General features: G+C 37.8%; 1 protein-coding gene across 5 annotated transcripts; it reads right to left on the bottom strand.

Moving 5' to 3' along the window:
• Positions 1-719: 719 nt before the first annotated feature.
• Positions 720-16,047, bottom strand: LOC127432029 (acyl-CoA-binding domain-containing protein 5A-like). Of its 5 annotated transcripts, none has more exons than XM_051682789.1 (13): positions 16,012-16,047; positions 15,555-15,664; positions 15,053-15,173; positions 14,372-14,444; positions 14,140-14,257; positions 11,714-11,908; positions 11,281-11,475; positions 11,062-11,147; positions 7,578-7,791; positions 5,513-5,712; positions 5,360-5,419; positions 2,857-2,966; positions 720-2,018 (listed from the first exon to the last, which is right to left on the bottom strand). In XM_051682789.1, exons 1-13 carry the CDS (start codon positions 16,023-16,025, stop codon positions 2,006-2,008), a joined length of 1,509 nt encoding a protein of 502 aa, XP_051538749.1. In that variant the 5' UTR covers positions 16,026-16,047; the 3' UTR covers positions 720-2,005. The 5 variants fall into 5 exon arrangements, with proteins under 5 accessions (XP_051538749.1, XP_051538751.1, XP_051538752.1 ...); XM_051682791.1 differs by having other exon boundaries at positions 11,062-11,144; XM_051682792.1 differs by having other exon boundaries at positions 15,960-16,023.
• Between the last annotated feature and the right edge of the window lie 495 nt (positions 16,048-16,542).

The following is a 16,542-nucleotide window of genomic DNA, read 5'->3' as shown; positions in this document are numbered from 1 at the left end:
AAACATTGGAACTGGTTAACATCTCTGTTCATGAGTCTACTCTACAGAAAATATTAAACTGGCAAACACCACCTTGACACTCCACAACGCTACTGGGAAATGTTTTGTGGACTGATGAAACTAAGGTTGAATTGTTTGGGAAGAACACGCAGCACTACGTATGGTGTAAAAAAGGCACCGCATACCAACATGAAAACATCATACCAATGGTGAAGTATGGTGGCGGGAGCATCATGATTTGGGGCTGTTTTGGGGCCTGGACTGCTTGCCATCATCTAGAGAAATATCACGGCCTCAAAGCATATTCTAAATTACATGATCATGCCCAAATTTTTCTTTGGAAGTTTGTGAAACATTTTGATTCGTTTATAATTTTTTTGTTTAGGTTTGCATAAAAAAATTCTTGCGTAATTGTGGCAATGGCCTAAAACAAGTCTGAAAAAGTTATTTTCCAAAATATTTTTAAATGGCTCAAACATTTCCTTGGTGGAAATGGGAAAATCATGACCTTTTTATTTACTTGGAAAAAAACTCACAAAAATTTACTTTTTGTGTCATCTACTCTTAAGCAGTTTAGCGTTTGTTGCGTTTACGGCTTCTGACATCCAACCATGTTTAAGGCAGAAGAAAAGCAGAACAGGTAAAATAAAACCAAATAAATAATAACATGCAGGTGTAAATGTGTTGCATTATATATTTAGATGAGAATATGAAGTGTCCAGATTTTCAAAAGCTTTTAATAATGAATCAGTCCAAAATATTGGATGACATATATTGTGACATTAGTGAAACATGCATTGATCCTCTAACCTGAGGACAAATTTAAGCAAAAACTGTAATGGTGTTTCAATAAAAAGATTAAAGTTTTCAGAAAAAAGCATTTCAATCAAACGTTCTGTTCTACAGATGATTCAAAAGTAGTATTACAGACATCAATTAAATATATGTCAATGCTACATTACAGTATAGTACAATTCAAATAAAAGACTTGGCATTTCCTGAATACATTTTCCCAGACACTTGTTTTTTTTCTAATATACAAGATTAAAGGAATTATTAACATACTAATTTACAACTACAATGAAACAAAACATTTGCATTTCTCAGTTTAAAAAAAAAAAACAAACAGCCAATGGTAAATGATTCATTAGTTTTCAGCCTTCTTAGTTTTAGGGCTCTAAAACATCTAAAACATATTTCACTTACTTCACATTCATACAAAGTGCTTCACAATTCAACCATTTAAGAGAACTTGTGGATCTTATTTTGAGGCCATTGTAATGGATCTATATCAGATCTTTAGATTGCATACATGATGGGATATTGAGCAAATGAAGAACAAACAGTACTTTGACATACTGTGATGCTCTGTACATTTGCAAGTCAAGGGGTCAATTTCATATACAAGATTTTTGATTATGGGTTTGATCAGCACAGTTGGGTAAACACCAAGTCTAGATATCGACATGTACAGTAAAAATGTTATTTTTTTTGTTATACCTCCAACAATTTAGGGGTCCCCAATTATAACCATTATGGTTCCCAGGTTCTGTAAAATCTGCCCGGAATTAAACTCAAATAATACTCAACAGAAATGTACTTATCAGTGCATCCTACATTTTGCTACAGTATTAACAATTAGCAGCTATGTGTGGGTAATTCTGAAAGTTATAAATGTGACTATGTAATAATGCCCTTTAGATTTTCACGACATTTTCATAACTATCATGAAAACGAAAGATCGTAGTGCTACTTTTGATTACCCAAATCAAGGATTATCACTTAGCAAATTTTGTTACATTTAAAAAACAAAACAAAAAAACAACGACAAGCTGCTATGGCATCCATTCATGTCTTTCTGTTTTCTGATTCTTAGAGCTGTCATCATAGTGCAAAAGCAGGAGTTAGAGATCACGCGACAGACAGGAAACATCTCTCTCCTCTTAATGAGGAAGGCGGCTCTCCTTCAGCTCTTTAAAGGTGTTGGACAAGCAGATGATTCCTCTCAGTTGATTTTTCTGCAACAAGATAAACTTAAATCAAACCTCTTTCATGTGGTTAAAATCAACATCGAGCGACGCTCACCACCCATTTTACTTCCGTAATGTAATGCATTTTCCAAATTATTCTAGTTACAAAAAGTAGTATAATGCATTACATTTTAAATTCTTGGAAACAAATTAAGGTTACTGACTTGCAATTAAGTTCATTACTTTTAAGTACAATACTTGGGTTCCACATATTTCTAAAATATTTATGTAGAATACATTTAAAACATGAATTATGTTCATATGTATGTTTTTTTACATTTCTAAAAAGTGTTTTAGAAATTACAAGTAATTAGTAATGCGATTACTTTTCCAATAAAATAATCAGTAAAGAGAAGTAATTAGAAATTTATAGTGGATTACTTTGAGTATTTTACCAAACACTGGTTCTAAATCTACCAAATAAATACCTAAACAATGTTCGGAATGGAAAACTAGCATACTGCGCAGTGTACACTAAACATTGCCTATTTAAAAAAAAAAAAAAAAAAATGTGTACATTGTGAAACAGTAAGCAGTATGTTAGGATACAGGTTTCAATCAGTTTTACGCAACATGACTGTCACATGACCTCATTATGTGCATGTATAATTCAGTGAGTGGCATCCAGTTACCATCTCAGACATAAACATTTAAAAAAAAAATTGAACTACATTTTCTATAAAAATGTCGACTCTACGCAGTCTGATCAAATAATGAAGAGACGTTAAAATTTTGATGTGACATTGTCAAATGTGCACATTATACATACTATACACTACAGAAATAGTATGATAGTATGCAAGAATGCTTTGTTAACAGAACTTACCTTCTCCTGTGTTGCAGATAAAGTCGAATGAGCCACTGCACCACAAATGGCCAGATAACAGCCAAGGCCACAGTTCCAGGAGAAACATCAAAAGGCCACCAGGACGGCTTCTTAAAAGTTCAAATAAAGATATATAATTCATATATGTAACAAAAGAAATTGTACATGGAATAGTTGCATAAAAATTAAGTAAACAAATCTGGCACAGTGGACGTCTCCATAACAGAATCAGTAACTGTCCCTCTACACAAATAGTGAAAAAACTAGGACTATTTAAAAAAATAATAAAAATAAATCACCTCAATTTTTTTTTTTAAACAAATGTTTAGTGAAAAAAAGATGGATAACCTTCAGAAAATGTTGTTTGTCCATCTCAGGAGATCAAACTAAATATTATGAGCTGTTCTGTCACATTTATTTTATGAGGTTCGAAATTTTTGCAGCCCTGTGACCAAAATGTAAATTTATATACAGTTTAAACCCTGATATGTATGATTTTGTTATTTTCTAGCAATAATCACAAACACTTTGGGTAAAGCCCCGTTCACACCACCAGTGACAAAGAGACACTATCTCATTCATTTTCAAAGAGAGCAGAGCAAATTCCGGCAAAGAGCGATCGTGATCATTGGCGACATGTGGGCAAGGCAAGCAACACGACAAAGTTGAGAAGAGTTTAAATTTACGCAAAAGATATTCCGGCGTGACTTCCCATGGGACAGAAGGCAGTGGAGCTTACGTCATCAGTCTCTTGTGACATACTGGTAGTGTGGAGTGCAGGAAAACAGAGGAAAAGTTATAAAGTTGAAGGATTTCACAGTTCAGTATCATTTCTCTGTAAGCACATGCATGGATATAATAACACAATGATGCATGGAAAACCATGTCAGAAACTGTCGGCATGCTGAGATGCATTGATAGATTGTTCATCTTGTTAATAATATGATGCAATGTGCACTGTTGTAGCTTCTTACATTACAGAGACTACTGACATCCAGTGACATTGTCGCTGGCAGTGAGAATGGGGCTTAACAGGGTTACAAGTAACACGGTTGCAGATTTAGCCTAAATTAAGCTGTCACTTAGTAAAGGCTAACTAGTTTGAGCACCAACGGTTAGTCTTTAGTTATTGATAAACTTATAATTACTATTAAAGTAAATAAAACTATTTGTTAGATCAATTTTCTTGCAATAACAGGGTTGAATGAATAAAGATGAATGCAGTTCACACTAGAGGTTGACTGATAGTGGAATTTGCGATACCAGTTACTAAGGTGGTGGTCGATAGTTTTTAAAATTGATTAATGGAATGTTAAAAATTATCTTAAGTCTTTCCTTGCTCTGATGGCCACAGACACAAAGGTTACAAGAGTCCAAAATTAATAAAATGCCAAATTCAGTTTATTGTTCAACCAAAATAATAACCAGAAAAAAAATATTTCAAAGATTTGGTGCATAAAGCGGGACTAAAGCTGATGTAATTTATGTGCCACTAGCGCCACCAAACAGAATTGCAGGAAAAAAGCTTTCTGAGGCCACATCCACAATAATACTTATTTGTTTGAAAATGCATCTTTTTCTCTACGTTTTGGCCTTCCGTCCACACTGAGACTGCGTTTTTTTACAGCAAAAACTGAGCTTTTCGAAAACACTCTCCCAAGTGGTTAAATTTGAAAACGGTGTCTTCGCAATATGTGGACAGGGGAAACAGAGATATCTGAAAACAATGAAATATTTGTTGTCATGTGAGGCAGACACGTGATCCATTTAACCTAAAACAATCAAGATGGCGGCCCGAGTTGTAGCGGTGTTGTTGTACCCGATACTCACTTTGATAGTGTTGTTAAAGATAAATGTTACTTTGTACAACCTTCACATTGCATTCCTTCAAAGGCGACGGGAAGTCTACTCGGAATTGCTATCTGGCGGCGGAACACGAGGACGATTGTGTTTCAGACCGTACGTGGAACAGTGATTTTTCGCATGCGCAGTGAGGGGATTTAAAAGTATTCATACGTTTCAGTGTGGATGAGCAACTTTTGGAAACTGCTTGAATACAGCAGTGTGGATGGAGAGCGTTTAAAAAAAAAACAAAAAAAAAAACACCATTTTCAAATGAATCCAGATTCATGTGGAAGTAGCTGATAAAACAAACAGATAGTCCCATCCCCAACTCACCCCATTGATCAAATCAAGGTTATTGTCTCTCTAGAGATGGTTCGCTCAAAACAAACAGAGACATTTTCACAGTGCCACAGAATTTACAGTTCTGAAGAAAATTAACCTATGGATGGCTTACTTATAGTTGTCTCTGCAAAATAAGCTGGGATAGGAGAAAAAGTTACATACTTCAGCTTTAAGTATAAACAAGCCCAAAATATACAAGGCCACAGAGGAAAACAGAGGAATAAAAAAAGAAAAAGTGGAATTTTAAGATTTTTATTTTTAACCAAAAACAACAACAATAATCAATCAAACAATTTATTTGATAAAATGACTGTACCTTCTTAGTTTTGTTTGCAGGCGGTGATAGGTAGTCAGATGGCAGGGCTAAGGATCTGGCCTGAAAGGTGATATGAATAACGTTGAATTGTGCAGTTTTTCTGTATTATTCTTATATGACGCATTTTTGGAGTAAACGGTGCTGGTTTATAACCTGAGAGGCTGTAAGAGCTTCTAGCGTGTGTAGTCTCTCTAACACACTCTGCATATCGTCCTGCAGTCTGGCCAGAGCGCAGATGATCTGTTCATTGAGATTTTCCATTGTAGCTCCATCATTTCCCCATCGTTCCCCATCCCCCCCACTGCCCTGCTGTGGTCTCACCGACCCAGAGCCAAAGGCAGGTGACCTGGACCCTGATACACACAAAAAACAACCAACCAGCTCAAACAACTTTCTGTAGATACAGTGCATCCGGAAAGTATTCACAGCGCTTCACTTTTTCCACATTTTGTTATGTTACAGCCTTATTTCAAAATAGATTAAATTCATTATTTTCCTCAAAATTCTACAAACAATACCCCATAATGACAACATGAAAGAAGTTTGTTTGAAATCTTTGCAAATGTATTAAAAATAAAAAACGAAAAAAAAAAAAAAAATCACATGTACATAAGTATTCACAGCCTTTGCCATGACACTCAAAATTGAGCTCAGGTGCATCCTGTTTCCACTGATCCTCCTTGAGATGTTTCTACAATTTGATTGGAGTCCACCTGTGGTAAATTCAGTTGATTGGACATGATTTGAAAAGGCACACACCTGTCTATATAAGGTCCCACAGTTAACAGTGCATGTCAGAGCACAAACCAAGCCATGAAGTCCAAGGAATTGTCTGTAGACCTCCGAGACAGGATTGTATCGAGGCACAGATCTGGGGAAGGGTACAGAAAAATTTCTGCAGCCTTGAAGGTCCCAATGAGCACAGTGGCCTCCATCATCCGTAAATGGAAGAAGTTTGGAACCACCAGGACTCTTCCTAGAGCTGGCCGCCCCGGCCAAACTGAGTGATCGGGGGAGAAGGGCCTTAGTCAGGGAGGTGACCAAGAACCCGATGGTCACTCTGACAGAGCTCCAGCATTTCTCTGTGGAGAGAGGAGAACCTTCCAGAAGAACAACCATCTCTGCAGCACTCCACCAATCAGGCCTGTATGGTAGAGTGGCCAGACGGAAGCCACTCCTCAGTAAAAGGCACATGACAGCCCGCCTGGAGTTTGCCAAAAGGCACCTGAAGGACTCTCAGACCATGAGAAACAAAGATTGAACTCTTTGGCCTGAATGGTAAGCATCATGTCTGGAGGAAACCAGGCACCGCTCATCACCTGGCCAATACCATCCCTACAGTGAAACATGGTGGTTGCAGCATCATGCTATGGGGATGTTTTTCAGCTGCAGGGACTGGGAGACTAGTCAGGATCGAGGGAAAGATGAATGCAGCAATGTACAGAGACATCCTTGATGAAAACCTGCTCCAGAGCGCTCTGGACCTCAGACTGGGGCGAAGGTTCATCTTCCAACAGGACAACGACCCTAAGCACACAGCCAAGATAACAAAGGAGTGGCTCCGGGACAACTCTGTGAATGTCCTTGAGTGGCCCAGCCAGAGTCCAGACTTGAACCCGATTGAACATCTCTGGAGAGATCTGAAAATGGCTGTGCACCGACGCTCCCCATCCAACCTGATGGAGCTTGAGAGGTCCTGCAAAGAAGAATGGGAGAAACTGCCCAAAAATAGGTGTGCCAAGCCTGTAGCATCATACTCAAAAAGACTTGAGGCTGTAATTGGTGCCAAAGGTGCTTCAACAAAGTACTGAGCAAAGGCTGTGAATACTTATGTACATGTGATTTTCTTTTTTTTTTTTTTAAATAAATTTGCAAAATTTCAAATAAACTTCTTTCACGTTGTCATTATGGGGTATTGTTTGTAGAACTTTGAGGAAAATAATGAATTAAATCCATTTTGGAATAAAGCTGTAACATAACAAAATGTGGAAAAAGTGAAGTGCTGTGAATACTTTCCAGATGCACTGTAACTAACACAATTTCACCAGGTATCACATTTTATACCTGGGTGGACTGCTCTTCAGGGCCTAATCAAAATCCTAGTCTGTCATGTATGTTTTATGCTTATTAGAGTATCACATTATTAGCTTGCATCTCACTTGGTTTTGGAAAACAGCCTAAATGTAAACGCTACTGTATTTGGCTGTGTAGTTTGTACCTCTTCGCCTTCTGACCACAGAACTGTCACTTTTGTTCACAGTAATGTTCTGTCTCTGTGACCCTCCTCTGCTACTTCTGCCATCTTCTCCTCCATGCTGTACACCCTCCTCCCTTTCCAGCTGATCCTGTGATACCACCTCCTCTGTGGAGGACAGTGTGCTGTAGCTCTCCTCAGCTATGTCCTGTGAGTAGTTTATGTGCATCTCAGAGCCCTGGTGTCCAAAAACAAAGGCACTTCATAAATCCTCATGTGACTAACCAGTCGTGAGTTTCCAGTGTCAAGTACATTTTTATGTCCTAACTGAAAGCAAAAATGCAGTGCAAAATGACACCATCACCCAGCAAATGAGAACATATTTCATGTTCAATACTCAGCCATGATGCAATTAGAAAACAGTCATGGACAGATATTAGCCATGAGATTTTTGGTATGGGCCGCTTAACCAATTTACAAAAGTTTTCAAAAATATTTTGGGTGAATATTGTGTTGAATTCAAGCAGTAAGTCAATTGAGGCAGATATTGTTACACTGTTTTTATATTAGTATCACCTTGGTACAAAGGGTACCGTTACTTTTGACATCCCTAGTCAAAACTATATTTTATAATTCAAAATCTAATTAGCTAACAATAAATTAGATTTAATATAGAGTATATGGGTGTTTCTTCATCTTCTGGAAATTTCATGTCCCATGGGTGATTTTTATTAAAACGAACAGTTTTTTAAAAAAAATTAATTTTGTTTTATATGACGGTCACATTAAAATATTTTTTACCAGGCTTTCATAATTTACAGTATTTTTGGTATGTTTTAATGACCACATGAAGACCAGAAAGCCATTTATTGCGAGAAAGCTGCTTAAGACGCATGTTTAAATGTAAATGTTTAAATGCACTGTGTTTTCAACTTACTTTCTACTCCCGTATACACGCGGCTTGGTCAGTAAGCAGCATCGTGATTTCCCCACGACGCTTGTGTAAAAAACAAACATGGCATCCGAGGAAGACTTGGCTATTTTATTCTCTGTTGCTTTGCTTTATTCCCAGATATTCCAGAGTTGTTTCTGTGTTTGATTTCTTAATTTACCATCGTGACCTGCAGCGGAATTGCGCTGCAATAGTGGGGTTTCCCTCTTACGTAAAACTCTGGGATTCCCCCAGAGTACTTCAGCGCATATACGCGTATATTAGGGACAGTTGTCGATAAAAATTGTTGATAAATTGGTGTGTTTAAAAGGGTATATTTTATAGTATGTGTGCTTTTCCCTTTTCCCACTGCATTCCCAGAAATGTTGAATTCTCTCACATGCACACTCTTCAAAAACCTGTAAGAACATTGCTTATGTGTTTACATGACCACATAGCCAGGAAATTCAGGTATGTTAAACCACTTTCTATTAATCCCTTAAATGGTTTAAGAAAAACTGAGTTCTCATTTGCATGATGTTTCAAAATGCCGCTTACTGCAAAAAAACCTTGTGGCAAGGAGGAGGGCAGGACCGGACCGTGATGACACACGCCTGGCCCCTAATCAGGCTAATCAAGCCGACGAGAGGGATAAAGGCGGCCAGAGGTGGCAGTTCGGCAGAGAGAGAGCTACAGGCAGCCGCACTGTATGCGTTTTATCTTTATGTTTTAAGTTAATCATTAAATGATTATTTATATTGTTAAGCCGGTTCTCGCTTCTTCCTTTCCCCTGTACCCCATTACATTGGTGCCGAATTCCGGGAAGGAGGAGGGATGCGCCGTAATAGAGTCCTCGCCACTACCATTCACCCCAAAGGAGTAGCTCCGGCCATCCGCCAGGGGACTGAGAAGCCCGGCCGCCTGAAAGCAGAGGAACCGTCGACTGTCGGGCCGCTGCCAAGGGCGGAGGAGACCCCTACCGGCCGCTAAAACGTGGCGGGGTCATATATGCACGTTTTACATGCTGACAATGTGTGGTCATGTAAATGCATTAAAACGGCTTTCATTTATCAGTGTAAGGTCATAAACTGCTTAAGAATAGATTAGATTAGAATAGGTAGATTTTTGCAATTACCCCGATTTCGCGTTGCATGTAAACACCTTTACCGGCATTCTGTGTTGTGCGCATGCCTCTTCACGGTTTGACATCAAAAGCAGAGAATAACTCGATTATTTCAAATCTCATGTAAATGTAATTTTCTTGCTTTGTAAGATTTTTTTAAAATAAGCTGATTTTTGGGAGTTATTGGCGTATTGGTGGGCATGTAAATAAACTTAAAGTGTTTTATATACAGATTTTACTGATTTAACCTAGCCCCAGACCCAGAGTTTCAATATTTAACTATGAAAATCTATAATAAAAATACAAATTATTACATTTACATTACATGATAATCTAAACAAAGAGTGAAATAAACACACCAATTCAATATTTACTGTGTGAACATTATTTCTATACATTTTTTTAAAAATCGCGAAGGTTTCACAATTGTGGTGTGATTTTCACCCTAATAAATTTTTGTCCCTAATAAAGTTTTTTTCAAAAGTTATTGTACTAGTTAACTAAATCTACAAAAGTGTCAGTGAAGAGCATGCTTGAGATGAAATATAAGATAAGTGATGTTTGAAGAAAACAAAAAAAATTCAAGGTAAATATTACTTGTGAGCAGAATCTTTTGCAAGACAAAAGAGTTGGCCATTTTATTTAAAAAATGTTACATTTCATTTTCATAATCTGCATTTACACCAAGAAATTCTATTAAACACAATACAGAATTTGAGATTTGCTGGACATGACACTTTTGTGGGAATTTTCATGACTTTCAAAAATGACAAATTTCCTGTGATGCATACACATACACTGTTTGACATTTGCATCATAGTGAGAATGTGAAAAAAGTGTGAAAAATTACTGAAAGGTGCTGTAAGCGATTTTTTCATGGAAAGGTATGCAAAACATTTTCCTCTACTTCCTGAGAGTAAACAGCAAACAAAAATGTGTTCACGGACAAATGACACTTTCGACCTGTCAATCGTTTTGCATGTTCTCATAGTATTGTAGTTGCAGCGAATTACTGAGACTTAATGCCATTTTTAAGCCATGTTGTTCATAACAGTTGTCAGTTGAGGGCGCTATTTTGCTGATGTTGTTTTTAACAACCAATTCTGCACGATGCCAGTCTCAATAAAGCTCATTTGGTTTCTTTCGAGTGAAGAGTTTTGGAAAGTGGGGGCGTGGCTAATCCAATGGATCAGTCTCGTGGAAGTAGAAAGGCTAAAATCGCTTACAGCACCTTTAAATCTCTCAAAGTTGAAAAACACCCCTAAATGTATATTGGCATTATACTGGCCATCTGCAATATGCGTCTCTCATAACGATTATTGAAAGACACATTTACTCAAAACTCGTGACCGACGGCTGGTTAGGACAAAAACTCTTAATTTGGAAGAGATTTATTACATGTTGCTTTAAAACATTGTGCCTGGTTGGACATGGTGTAAGAGTAAACCTCTTACCTCTTCTGCACCTAACTGGTCCACAGAGTCACAGTACACCTCACTGTCCGAGTCACTGGCTACATGATGGGAACTGGACACATCTTCTATCACAATTAAAAAGATGAATTGATCTTTATGAAATCACTCCACCAAGTAGCTACAGTACATATTGTTACTTTCACAAAAAACGATGTTAATAAAAAAATAAATGATTGCCTCCAAAGTCCTTCTCCTCACCTTTGACATGTCCAATGACCTCTACGATTTCTCCATCATGGTTAATGCTTTCAGTTTCTTCTTCACACTCTTGCCCATTCTGATCAGACTTAGCACAATGTGTTCCATTGGTCAAGACTTTATGTTGCCCGATACTGCCATTAGATACCCGTCCTTTCGGCCTCCCTGCTTCACTATTTTTCTTAGGTTGTGGGGCTAAAAAGACACCATAGTTTGTGTCACTGCCAAGATATGTCTCAGATCAAGGGTTTTTGTTACCTGTTTTATTGCATACCAGGTGATAAACAGATGTCTGAATACTTAAACTTAAAGCATACCTTTCTTCAACAAGCAACATGATTTGAGGTATCATAATTGTTGCACATGCACCTTTAGGGTTTTTGTTCAAATCCCTAACCTAAAGTTATCTATAATAATAATAGTGATGTTTTACCTTTTTTCTGCTCTTTAACTTCCTGGTCTTCATCTCTCTCCTCATCATCTTCTCTGTCTTCCAGCTCTATTGATTTAGTATTTGGAAGCTCTGATGTTTTTACAGGGTGACTGTCCAGACTGCCGTTCATCTCCATTGTCCTGATGATGCTTTTAGTGACACTTTTGGGTGGTGATGTTAGCATGCTCCCAAAGCCTGGAGAAAAGCACAGCACACATGTAAGATGATGCTTTGGGGATGAATTCTCAAATAAAGGGACTTCTAACAGGACTACTCTATGTCATTCTGAAAGCAAAGATCTACCGGTAAAACTAGAACCTGTAACTGCATCCAGCAATCTAAACTAATAACAGCAGTGAGTGAACAGAGGTTTCAAAGGTGACACATGGAGAACACACTGCTATTTACTTGCCTTCAAGTTGCCTAGCAAATCTTTCCAAGCGGGCTGAGCACCAAACAAAGGTTTATTAGTTAATAAATGTAAACAAGATGCTATAATTCAGTATGAATGAATATGTATCAGAGTTTTCTTTATGAACCATAGACTATGAGAAGTTTGAATGGAAAATATGGATAATTGCCATTTTCTAAATAAACTGGTAGCGGAACTTTGACGTAGTCAAATTGTTTATTTGTACTGACATTTTTAGTAGGGACTAACGCAATGATATAAAGCTTTTGTCCGATACCAATTGCCGCTAATTAGTTATTATTGAATATATTATGGCTGATAACCGATATGAAGGCTGATATTGTAAACAAAAATATTTCATTTTTAAATGTTACAAATATTTAAAACCAAAAATGGCATGCGAAACAAGTAAAACTAGGCATCAAACATTTTAATGTATAGCAGAAATGATGGACAAGCTAACTGTTTCGTGTAAAGGTGTGGGTAGACACTGAGCGTGTGTGAAACCAGCAAAAAACAAATTGCCAAGCAACCTCTTTTTAATGCTGCACTTTAAACTCTGTGAGAGTTAAGTTAAAATGAAACTCGTCGCTAAAATGATATCCTTGTCCATTATGAATATTCAGTGAAGCTGTGTACAAAGCGCCGCCCACACAGAGGTCACCGCCAAACCAAGCAACTTCCTATTTGTCAATGCAGGAATTTGCCTGTCAAAGTTACAAAAACTTGAACTCTACGCGAAATCCACAAGGGGAAATTCTTTGCCACCGGAAGTCCATCCCGTGAAATTCATGATTGCGCGGATTCCCACTGAGCAAAAGTATTTCTCATCGTGCGAAGATAAATGTGATAGTGCCTTAAATTAGAGAAACCAATGGTTCGTTAGCACCGAATGCAATCTTACGCTTAAACATAACATAACAAACGAGTTTTCCAGTTGGAAGTTCTTTTTAACTTGACACGGCATCTATAAAAAGCAGCGCTCTTGCATGAGACACTTAAAGAACAGCGAGAAGCGGCAAAGCGATCAAAGATGTCCATCTAGCACAGGCCTATTCAACTGGTGGCCCGCGGGCCAAAGCCATCCCGTTTGAAATTTTCAGTGTCCCGCGTGAGGTTGTCAGTTGTCTTAGAGGCTGTTCGCACCAAACGTGTTTTGGGTCTGTTTGCGCTCTTTTTCAATTGTTTTCCCATGTCGTTAACTTGTGCCAGACGGACGTCGCGCCACCTCTTGATGTTTTTACATTGTCTCGTGCAGAAGCGGCACATTTCTTTAGACGCTTTCAGAGGTTGCACTACAAATAATCAGTAGCTGTCATTTTGCTGGAATGGGAAGATTAAAAGACTAAAATAATGGACGACTGATAAGTGTGTGTTTGGAGACTTTGGTCAAGAAAACATGCGATTTGAAAAGTCAAAAGTTTAAATCTTTACACCTATAAAAAATTATTAGTATCAGGTCGATTTACTCTCTCTGTTATAGACCAATTTTGAAAAGGGCTTTATAGTTGAATATTTTCCCCCTCAAATTATCTGTATTTTGTTCGGAATTTCCTGCTAGACAATTTTTCTCAAGATAAAAAAAATTAAAGCTATAAACGGATGGGTTTTTTTTTATATAGTGAACAAATATTATAGGCCTACTATAACACAATATCTGATAGAAGCTTTTTGTTAACAAAATATTCTGGTTTGGCCCGCATGCCGCAAAGATTTTTTCCATTTGGCCCACTTGTTGATGAAGCTGAATAGCCCTGACCTAGTGTATGGTTACAGTTGAAAAACAATTGTAAAACAGTGTGGATGGATGCAAAAATGACTTTGGTGTGAGCCAAATCAGACAGATTTAATAATCGAAATACCGATCAGACCACCAATATATTGTGCATCCCTAGTTTGTCAGAACTGCTGCTATAGAGACATCTTCATTACTTTGGATTTACTAAAATACATGTAATATTAGATTGTGAACATCTGTGAAGGCTTTTTAGGTCTTTCCCTGAAGTCACAGTACCTGTGCTCAAATCTGACACTTGCGTTATCTTCTTCTTCTCCTCCACGAGCTCATAAAATGGGCCCATAACCTGCAGTAGCTCCTCCACCTCATTCGTCACAGGCATACTTTCTAGTATCTATTCAGGAAAAGAAAAGCTGAAGTTACAGAAAAGCTGAAACACAAATGATTTCATTAAAATCATACCACAATCTCTTTCCAAACCATTCAATAATCCAAAAAACATAATTACCAGTTTCAAATCATCCACGTAGGCTGTCATGGCCTCTTCCTTTGCCATTTCACCAAGAGAACTCCATGCATCCCTAAACACAAACACCAGAGAGGGTCAGCGAGAACTTTACACTGATAAGCTGCTTGTCAACAATGTTTTGTCATCTCATGCTCAACAACCCGAACTCTAGTAGTGATCACGTTATCACACATTTCAAGGCGACTCTCAGGACTCACAAAAATACTGTAGATATAAAATGATGAAACATAATGAAATGGTCCATGTGGAACAACATAGCATGACCCATCCGAGCATTTGATAAAGATCAACATGCATTAGCTCCAATAATTCAATACAATTTTGAACTTTATAGATTTTAAAAGCATTTTTGCAGAAGTGACAAATGCAGAACTCCAGAAAGTTACTAATAATACGCTGATCTGTTATCTCACTGAACTTTCAATGGATGAACAGCTCATTGAAATGATCTAGACTGATTTAAAGGTGAAGTATTTGATTTCTGCGCCACTAGCAGCATACGGATTGCAAAACAAACAAACAAGTAGTCCCGCCCCAAACTCATGCCATTGGTTAAGCCAGAAATTACATGTCGGGCCCCTCAAATAAACAGACTAGTGTTGTGACGGTGTTATTAAGAGATCCAAATGGACAAATCTATACATCCATTTGGTTCAATACCATTTGGCTTTGCCAACTGGGTCCCAGAATCCTGGCCGGGGAATGTTGCAGGGGCCTTGAGTTGCTTGCTTGTAGTAGCTATAAAATTTCAGCATCATGTCATGGGAAGGTTGAAATGAACCTGAAAATTAAGAAAACAATCTTTATCAGGGAAACATGGTATCATCAAGGCATAAAAAAGTAAGTCATTCTACTTATATGTGTTATATTTACATTACAAATACATTAAATATACAGCACTCACACACACTGATCAGGGCCAGTAGTGCGCGCACACATACTAGCTATTTAAGCACCTAAGCCAGGCAGAATGTAGGCTAATCGTGTTGACAAATGGAAGGTAAACATGTATATGATTCTGTGCATAGCGCCCCCTTCTTATTTACCTGTTTGATTATTAAACTGCAGCAGTCAAATCGAAGTCGGTGAGGGGTCGCGTGCACTGCCTTTACAGCTGCAATACAACACATTGTACACTTACTGTAACCCATCTAGTACTCACCGTTTGAAGGTAAACTTTGTATCACTTTGACAGCAGCATTGAACCTCAGCTCGCAGACTGGTTTGCTGTCACCATCCATCATGACAACTGCAACAAGCTCTGGATTAAACCTACCAGCAAAGTTACATTATTAACCGAGAGGTGCTACGTGTTCTCCTTGCATTGCGATTTGATTTGTTACAGTTACAGTAAACCTAAACTGCTCATTACAAGTTAATGAGTCTGTTTATAATTACAAACCCTTCAAAGTGGTAAACAAAGCCAAAAACAATTTGTTGTCGCAACAAATCATCAAGGGCAATCGAGACATTACATAAAACGCTATTTCAAGCGATATTTATAGTTCAAATTGGAATATAAATGACCAAACGACGTTTAAATAAGCACGACCATTTGATACTTTACCATTCGCTGTTAAACCTGCTGTGCCGCAGACGAAGACCTCCTAAATACGTACCTGACTGATCCCATGAATGCTTTCGTCGGGTGTTTGCTGGGAATTGTAGTTCTTTTAGAGAATGACGCTTCGTTAAGTCTTGCGAAAACGGTATTTCAATCCTACAAGTACCATAATTCTGCTGCCCCACGAGTAACGTTGCAGGAAATTGTATTGTGGGAAATATAGTTTTCTGTAGTAAGCTTATGTCATTGTGAGGGGCTATTCACACCAAACGTGTTCTTTGCGCTAAAAAAAAAAAAAAAAAAAAAAAAAAAAGCTGGACGCAGGTGTCTCGAGAGGCGATTTTTAACAAAAACCTGCATTTTATTCTATTTTTTTACTACAAGTACCACAGTTCTGTTTCTCTAGGAATAATGGTTCACATCATGTCAGAATAACCGTAATGACATGCTGTAAACTCGGAATTCTATGAAAACTCTGACTTGACAGTTGTGACGTCATGCAAAAAGAACCATTATGAGAGCGGCCTCAACAGCTGAAGATAGTGAACACACATTTCTGCTTAATATGCCATTTTATTTAGCCATG

This window comes from Myxocyprinus asiaticus, chromosome 41 (assembly GCF_019703515.2).
Source record: "Myxocyprinus asiaticus isolate MX2 ecotype Aquarium Trade chromosome 41, UBuf_Myxa_2, whole genome shotgun sequence".
NCBI lineage: Eukaryota > Metazoa > Chordata > Actinopteri > Cypriniformes > Catostomidae > Myxocyprinus > Myxocyprinus asiaticus.
Note: the sequence above shows the minus strand (reverse complement) of the source record. Positions and strands in the feature narration are given on the sequence as shown.